This window comes from Notothenia rossii, assembly GCF_949606895.1.
Source record: "Notothenia rossii genome assembly, contig: scaffold_111, whole genome shotgun sequence".
Taxonomy (NCBI): domain Eukaryota; kingdom Metazoa; phylum Chordata; class Actinopteri; order Perciformes; family Nototheniidae; genus Notothenia; species Notothenia rossii.
In genome coordinates this window covers 151,390-160,689 of record NW_027639614.1, presented here as the reverse complement: position 1 = coordinate 160,689, position 9,300 = coordinate 151,390, and the positions used below count along the sequence as shown (strand labels likewise).

The following is a 9,300-nucleotide window of genomic DNA, read 5'->3' as shown; positions in this document are numbered from 1 at the left end:
TTGATGCTTGTGTTCGGACGGTAAAGCACCGCAAAATCCACCCCCCCTTAAAGGTGACCAGGGGCATGAGATTCTGCAGGGTGTGAACATCTGGGTTTAGTCCGTGGGGGAGTGCTTAAGTCCGGGGGCCCGGGGTCTCACGGTGCACGAGGTTATGGAAGTGCCACTGTTGCCGGAGGTCCTTAGTCCGTCCTTTGGGGCTCTGTCAGGGGCTACAGAGAGGTGGTTTTCCCGGTCCCTCTCCTGGAGGTATGAAATAACCTGAGCTCCATGTGAGGGAGCCGTGCTGGAGCTGCTTAGTCCGTCCTTTGGTGGTCTTTGAGGGGCTAATGAGAGGTGTTTTCCCCGGTCTATTTGATGGAAGTCTGACACGAGCAGAGTGTGCATGCTTTGAAACTAATCCACCCACACTTAGCATGCTATTTTAGGGTATAAATCGTACCTTGTCACCATGTACTGTGCTCCCTGGGACGACGCGCCCTCCTGTGGGGACACATGAGAACTGCACTCAAATCACTTTGTGCTTTTTAAACAGTTTAACATATTTTTTTCCACATTTAAAAAACGCTTTCTGCCCTGGAAATCATTTCTAATCATTATTACCGTTATGGAGGGGCTGCAGGAACACTTTCCCCGCCTTGCAAACATTTATTCCTGGTTCAAATAATCAATTTGTTCCGCCTGCTTTGCGTCAGCACCTCTGCGGCTGTCGGATTAACACAGATGAATGCACTTTTAACACTCACGCAGCCAGAATTCCTGCTCTTTTCCTGGGTTACAAAGTGAGGTGACGCAGCCTGTCCTCTGAGTCTCCCCGCCTCTCATAGACTTATTTCTGGGTAAAAAAAGCCATGTGCTCCGCCCCCTGGATCTCTGCATGTGTGTGTGTGCCTGTGAGTCTGTGGCTACTGTCCACATGCCCGCATTAGGAGGCACTATTTTCGGATACATTTTCTCATTTTCACCACTTTTCATGTTTTTATTATGTATATTGTTATATTATTATTATTATTATTATTGTATATATGTATACTGTGTATACTGTTTTTGTAAAAATCATGTGATTATTAAATAAATAATAAAACATGAATATAACCTTGAAGTTTCCCAGGGGCAAATACAGTGCCAGGTGTCAGACTATTTAAACAATGTTTACCCAGGATTCCGACACCTTCCCTGGCTTGTAAAATGCGGTGATGCGCCCTGGAGGTATCAGAGTATTTTAAACAACTTTTCCCCGCCTTTCAAACACTTTTTCCTGGCTTATAGCCTGTCATTTTGCAGGATATAATTTAACATGGAACCTCTCCCAGGGGCAAATACAGTGCCAGGTGTCAGACTATTTAAACAATGTTTACCCAGGATTCCGACACCTTCCCTGGCTTGTAAAATGCGGTGATGCGCCCTGGAGGTATCAGAGTATTTTAAACAACTTTTCCCCGCCTTTCAAACACTTTTTCCTGGCTTATAGCCTGTCATTTTGCAGGATATAATTTAACATGGAACCTCTCCCAGGGGCAAATACAGTGCCAGGTGTCAGACTATTTAAACAATGTTTACCCAGGATTCCGACACCTTCCCTGGCTTGTAAAATGCGGTGATGCGCCCTGGAGGTATCAGAGTATTTTAAACAACTTTTCCCCGCCTTTCAAACACTTTTTCCTGGCTTATAGCCTGTCATTTTGCAGGATATAATTTAACATGGAACCTCTCCTGGAAATGGACATACTCTGCGCATTTCCAGGAGAGGTTCCATGTTAAATTATATCCTGCAAAATGACAGGCAACAACTCTCTTCCAGACGTTTAAAAACACTTTTCCGACTATTTTAAACAACTTTTCCCCGCCTTTCAAACACTTGTTCCTGGCTTATAGCCTGTCATTTTGCAGGATATAATTTAACATGGAACCTCTCCTGGAAATGGACATACTCTGCGCATTTCCAGGAGAGGTTCCATGTTAAATTATATCCTGCAAAATGACAGGCAACAACTCTCTTCCAGACGTTTAAAAACACTTTTCCGACTATTTTAAACAACTTTTCCCCGCCTTTCAAACACTTTTTCCTGGCTTATAGCCTGTCATTTTGCAGGATATAATTTAACATGGAACCTCTCCTGGAAATGGACATATTCTGTGCATTTCCAGGAGAGGTTACATGTTAAATGATATCCTGCAAAATGACAGGCTACAACTCTCTTCCAGACGTTTAAAAACACTTTCCCCGACCATTTAAACATTATTTATGGCTTGTAAAGTGCGGTGATGAGCCCTGACAGTATCAGACTATTTAAAGGGTTACCAGGAGCATGAGAATATCCTCCACAGAAGGGGTGGTGGTGCCGTGAATAAGGCCGAATATGGATACCGATGTGCCGACGGTAAAGCACCGCAAAATCCACCCCCTTTAGGTTAACCAGGGGCATGGAGTTCTGTAGGGTGTGAACATCTGGGTTTAGTCCGTGGGGGAGTGCTTAAGTCCGGGAGTCCGGGGACTCACGGTGTGCAAGGTTATGGAGGTGCCCATGTCAGGGACACATGCTGGAGGTCTGTGGTCCGTCCTTTGGGGGTCTTGGAGGCGCCACAGAGAGGAGATTTCCCCGGTCTCTGTCCTGGATGAGTGAAATAAACAGAGTCTCCATGTCAGGGACACATGCTGGAGGTCTCTCTCCCGAGAGTGGACGTCCATTGCCTGTAAATTGGTCTAACATTAGGTCTGTCACTTTGGCTAACCGCACCACTGTCTGTCGTCTCCCGCAAGTGGACATCCATTGCGCCTAAATAAGGTTAGGGAATGTTCCGGTATTTGGACAACATTAACATGGGATCACTCCGGTCAATGTACGTACTTCGTCTCACTGGAATATTAATGGCCAGATTGAATACAAAATCGACCCAAATTCTCCGGTCAATGACAGGAGAGTTTTGAAAGTGACAAAACACTGTTCCACACATTTAAAAACACTTAATCAATGTTTACCCAGGATCCATGCACCTTTCCTGGCTTGTAAAATGTGGTGATGCGCCCTGGAGGTAGCGGGTAGGCTCTGTGCGTGGTGCTGAACCCCAGCCTGTCTATGTGGAATACAAAAACAAACAAAGACAAACACCTTTAAGGTCACCAGGGTCGTGAGGTTCTGGTTCTGGCGGTGTGCATGGAGGGGTTTAGTCCGAGTGAGGAGTGCTCGAGCGTGGGAGGATGTGTAAGGCAGAGGAGGGGAACAAAAGGTGTGTGCAGGAGCAGGGAGAAAAGAGAAAATAAAAAGACTCAAAGTGTTCCACCTTCCAGCAGCAGCAGCAGCAGCAGCGGGCCCGCGGTGCTGAACACCTGCCTGTCTATGTGGAGTACAAAAACAAACAAAGACAAACACCTTTAAGGTCACCAGGGTCGTGAGGTTCTGGTTCTGGCGGTGTGCATGGAGGGGTTTGACCTGGCTCCCCGACACAATGCACATAGTCTGGAGCAGCGGAGCAGCGGCTGGGCCGTGTTCCCCCTTCTGTCCATTTGCCTATCAGTTTGTTAACGAAGTGGACAGAGGCTGTTTTTTGCCCCTAAAAGTGACTTTTAATGGTGTTTTTTGTATTTAAATGATGGGTTTTATATTTCTCCAGGGTCCCCGACACAATGAAACTAGTCTGGAGCTCGCTGGGGTCCCGTAAAATGCTTTAATCACGATTTTGTCCTTTTCCCCATCACTTTGTTAACGAAGTGGACAGAGGCTGTTTTTTGCCCCTAAAAGTGACTTTTAATGGTGTTTTTGGCATTTAAATGATGGGTCTTATCATTATCCAGGGTCCCCGACACAATGAAACTAGTCTGGAGCTCGCTGGGGTCCCGCAAAATGCTTTAATCACGATTTTGTCCTTTTCCCCATCACTTTGTTAACGAAGTGGACAGAGGCTGTTTTTTGCCCTAAAAGTGACTTTTAATGGTGTTTTTGGCATTTAAATGATGTGTTTTATCATTATCCAGGGTCCCCGACACAATGAAACTAGTCTGGAGCTCGCTGGGGTCCCGCAAAATGCTTTAATCACGATTTGGTCCTTTTCCCCATCACTTTGTTAACGAAGTGGACAGAGGCTGTTTTTTGCCCCTAAAAGTGACTTTTAATGGTGTTTTTTGTATTTAAATGATGTGTTTTATCTTTCTCCAGGGTCCCCGACGCAATGCACATAGTCTGGAGCTCGCTGGGGTCCCGCAAAATGCTTTAATCACGATTTTGTCCTTTTCCCCATCACTTTGTTAACGAAGTGGACAGAGGCTGTTTTTTGCCCCTAAAAGTGACTTTTAATGGTGTTTTTGGCATTTAAATGATGTGTTTTATCATTATCCAGGGTCCCCGACACAATGAAACTAGTCTGGAGCTCGCTGGGGTCCCGCAAAATGCTTTAATCACGATTTTGTCCTTTTCCCCATCACTTTGTTAACGAAGTGGACAGAGGCTGTTTTTTGCCCCTAAAAGTGACTTTTAATGGTGTTTTTGGCATTTAAATGATGTGTTTTATCATTATCCAGGGTCCCCGACACAATGAAACTAGTCTGGAGCTCGCTGGAGTCCCGCAAAATGCTTTAATCACGATTTGGTCCTTTTCCCCATCACTTTGTTAACGAAGTGGACAGAGGCTGTTTTTTGCCCCTAAAAGTGACTTTTAATGGTGTTTTTGGCATTTAAATGATGTGTTTTATCTTTCTCCAGGGTCCCCGACGCAATGCACATAGTCTGGAGCTCGCTGGGGTCCCGCAAAATGCTTTAATCACGATTTTGTCCTTTTCCCCATCACTTTGTTAACGAAGTGGACAGAGGCTGTTTTGTGCCCCTAAAAGTGACTTTTAATGGTGTTTTTGGCATTTAAATGATGTGTTTTATCATTATCCAGGGTCCCCGACACAATGAAACTAGTCTGGAGCTCGCTGGGGTCCCGCAAAATGCTTTAATCACGATTTTGTACTTTTCCCCATCACTTTGTTAACGAAGTGGACAGAGGCTGTTTTTTGCCCCTAAAAGTGACTTTTAATGGTGTTTTTGGCATTTAAATGATGGGTCTTATCATTATCCAGGGTCCCCGACACAATGAAACTAGTCTGGAGCTCGCTGGGGTCCCGCAAAATGCTTTAATCACGATTTTGTCCTTTTCCCCATCACTTTGTTAACGAAGTGGACAGAGGCTGTTTTTTGCCCCTAAAAGTGACTTTTAATGGTGTTTTTTGTATTTAAATGATGTGTTTTATCTTTCTCCAGAGTCCCCGACGCAATGCACATAGTCTGGAGCTCGCTGGGGTCCCGCAAAATGCTTTAATCAAGATTTTGTCCTTTTCCCCATCACTTTGTTAACGAAGTGGACAGAGGCTGTTTTTTGCCCCTAAAAGTGACTTTTAATGGTGTTTTTTGTATTTAAATGATGTGTTTTATCTTTCTCCAGGGTCCCCGACGCAATGCACATAGTCTGGAGCTCGCTGGGGTCCCGCAAAATGCTTTAATCACGATTTTGTCCTTTTCCCCATCACTTTGTTAACGAAGTGGACAGAGGCTGTTTTTTGCCCCTAAAAGTGACTTTTAATGGTGTTTTTGGCATTTAAATGATGGGTTTTATCGTTATCCAGGGTCCCCGACACAATGAAACTAGTCTGGAGCTCGCTGGGGTCCCGCAAAATGCTTTAATCACGATTTGGTCCTTTTCCCCATCACTTTGTTAACGAAGTGGACAGAGGCTGTTTTTTGCCCCTAAAAGTGACTTTTAATGGTGTTTTTTGTATTTAAATGATGTGTTTTATCTTTCTCCAGGGTCCCCGACGCAATGCACATAGTCTGGAACTCGCTGGGGTCCCGCAAAATGCTTTAATCACGATTTTGTCCTTTTCCCCATCAGTTTGTTAACGAAGTGGACAGAGGCTGTTTTTTGCCCCTAAAAGTGACTTTTAATGGTGTTTTTGGCATTTAAATGATGGGTCTTATCATTGTGGAGGGTCCCCAAGACAATGCAACTAGTCTGGAGCTCGCTGGGGTCCCGCAAAATGCTTTAATCACGATTTTGTCCTTTTCCCCATCACTTTGTTAACGAAGTGGACAGAGGCTGTTTTTTGCCCTAAAAGTGACTTTTAATGGTGTTTTTGGCATTTAAATGATGGGTCTTATCATTATCCAGGGTCCCCGACACAATGAAACTAGTCTGGCGCTCGCTGGGGTCCCGCAAAATGCTTTAATCACGATTTGGTCCTTTTCCCCATCACTTTGTTAACGAAGTGGACAGAGGCTGTTTTTTGCCCTAAAAGTGACTTTTAATGGTGTTTTTGGCATTTAAATGATGTGTTTTATCATTATCCAGGGTCCCCGACACAATGAAACTAGTCTGGAGCTCGCTGGGGTCCTGCAAAATGCTTTAATCACGATTTTGTCCTTTTCCCCATCACTTTGTTAACGAAGTGGACAGAGGCTGTTTTTGCCCCTAAAAGTGACTTTTAATGGTGTTTTTGGCATTTAAATGATGGGTCTTATCATTATCCAGGGTCCCCGAAACAATGAAACTAGTCTGGAGCTCGCTGGGGTCCCGCAAAATGCTTTAATCACGATTTTGTCCTTTTCCCCATCACTTTGTTAACGAAGTGGACAGAGGCTGTTTTTTGCCCCTAAAAGTGACTTTTAATGGTGTTTTTTGTATTTAAATGATGTGTTTTATCTTTCTCCAGGGTCCCCGACACAATGAAACTAGTCTGGAGCTCGCTGGGGTCCCGCAAAATGCTTTAATCACGATTTTGTCCTTTTCCCCATCACTTTGTTAACGAAGTGGACAGAGGCTGTTTTTGCCCCTAAAAGTGACTTTTAATGGTGTTTTTTGTATTTAAATGATGTGTTTTATCTTTCTCCAGGGTCCCCGACGCAATGCACATAGTCTGGAGCTCGCTGGGGTCCCGCAAAATGCTTTAATCACGATTTTGTCCTTTTCCCCATCACTTTGTTAACGAAGTGGACAGAGGCTGTTTTTTGCCCCTAAAAGTGACTTTTAATGGTGTTTTTTGTATTTAAATGATGTGTTTTATCTTTCTCCAGGGTCCCCGACACAATGAAACTAGTCTGGAGCTCGCTGGGGTCCCGCAAAATGCTTTAATCACGATTTTGTCCTTTTCCCCATCACTTTGTTAACGAAGTGGACAGAGGCTGTTTTTGCCCCTAAAAGTGACTTTTAATGGTGTTTTTTGTATTTAAATGATGTGTTTTATCTTTCTCCAGGGTCCCCGACGCAATGCACATAGTCTGGAGCTCGCTGGGGTCCCGCAAAATGCTTTAATCACGATTTTGTCCTTTTCCCCATCACTTTGTTAACGAAGTGGACAGAGGCTGTTTTTTGCCCCTAAAAGTGACTTTTAATGGTGTTTTTGGCATTTAAATGATGGGTTTTATATTTCTCCAGGGTCCCCGACACAATGAAACTAGTCTGGAGCTCGCTGGGGTCCCGCAAAATGCTTTAATCACGATTTTGTCCTTTTCCCCATCACTTTGTTAACGAAGTGGACAGAGGCTGTTTTTTGCCCCTAAAAGTGACTTTTAATGGTGTTTTTTGTATTTAAATGATGTGTTTTATCATTCTCCAGGGTCCCCGACACAATGCACATAGTCTGGAGCTCGCTGGGGTCCCGCAAATGCTTTAATCAGGCGTTTTAACACTTTTCCCCACGAAAATGATTTTTAATTATTTTTTGGGGGCTATATAAATCAAATTCCGGTTAATGCCGAGCACAATTGTACCTTTTACTATTTTAATGTATTTGCATGATATATCTTTGGGCGATAAAAGCGACATATTTGGATGACTTTGTCAGTTTATGGAGCTTATCCCACAAATCCCGGATGATCCGGGCCAAATTTGGGAGCTCATAGGCAGCCTGCCATAGGCCCCCACCCGTGGAATGAAAAAAAAATGAAAGAAAACGGTCAATTATATGTTAAAATAATCAAAAACTGAACTTTTAAAATTACATGGGAGAGGGGATCTGAAAAATTGGAGAAGGGGAAAAGTGTTCGGCGCTTCGGGACGAAGCGCCGAACACTTTTCCCCTACCCCGTTGCAAGGTACAACGGAGAGGGGAATCCAGACTTCCCCTCCTCCGTTGTAAAAAACCGTTCATGTTTTACAAGCTACCTTCTGCACGAAATCGGAAACCCGGTTTTTGAGAGGACTCAGAAAAAAAACGGCTGTGTAACTTCATGGAGGAATTCATCCGCTGTATGTGCACTTTGGCTCGGATACATTTTGTTGCCTGGAGACCCCCCAGCATGGTTCTTACCAAACTTAAAGTTTTTGAACTGGGCTCTGGAGGAAGGTTAGGGAATGTTCCGGTATTTGGACAACATTAACATGGGATCACTCCGGTCAATGTACGTACTTCGTCTCACTGGAATATTAATGGCCAGATTGAATACAAAATCGACCCAAATTCTCCGGTCAATGACAGGAGAGTTTTGAAAGTGACAAAACACTGTTCCACACATTTAAAAACACTTAATCAATGTTTACCCAGGATCCATGCACCTTTCCTGGCTTGTAAAATGTGGTGATGCGCCCTGGAGGTAGCGGGTAGGCTCTGTGCGTGGTGCTGAACCCCAGCCTGTCTATGTGGAATACAAAAACAAACAAAGACAAACACCTTTAAGGTCACCAGGGTCGTGAGGTTCTGGTTCTGGCGGTGTGCATGGAGGGGTTTAGTCCGAGTGAGGAGTGCTCGAGCGTGGGAGGATGTGTAAGGCAGAGGAGGGGAACAAAAGGTGTGTGCAGGAGCAGGGAGAAAAGAGAAAATAAAAAGACTCAAAGTGTTCCACCTTCCAGCAGCAGCAGCAGCAGCAGCGGGCCCGCGGTGCTGAACACCTGCCTGTCTATGTGGAGTACAAAAACAAACAAAGACAAACACCTTTAAGGTCACCAGGGTCGTGAGGTTCTGGTTCTGGCGGTGTGCATGGAGGGGTTTGACCTGGCTCCCCGACACAATGCACATAGTCTGGAGCAGCGGAGCAGCGGCTGGGCCGTGTTCCCCCTTCTGTCCATTTGCCTATCAGTTTGTTAACGAAGTGGACAGAGGCTGTTTTTTGCCCCTAAAAGTGACTTTTAATGGTGTTTTTGGCATTTAAATGATGGGTCTTATCATTATCCAGGGTCCCCGACACAATGAAACTAGTCTGGAGCTCGCTGGGGTCCCGCAAAATGCTTTAATCACGATTTGGTCCTTTTCCCCATCACTTTGTTAACGAAGTGGACAGAGGCTGTTTTTTGCCCCTAAAAGTGACTTTTAATGGTGTTTTTGGCATTTAA

The 9,300-nt window shown here is 44.6% G+C and overlaps 1 protein-coding gene across 1 annotated transcript; it reads right to left on the bottom strand.

The window, feature by feature from the left end:
* Positions 1 to 2,980: 2,980 nt before the first annotated feature.
* On the bottom strand, positions 2,981 to 9,073 carry LOC307027605 (uncharacterized protein; the record flags this gene model as incomplete). The annotated part of the gene is made up of 4 exons (XM_079695888.1): positions 8,814 to 9,073; positions 8,512 to 8,606; positions 3,283 to 3,336; positions 2,981 to 3,075 (listed from the first exon to the last, which is right to left on the bottom strand). Coding segments are annotated over exons 1-4 (417 nt in total), but the record flags the coding sequence as incomplete, so codon positions are not given.
* Positions 9,074 to 9,300: the final 227 nt, after the last annotated feature.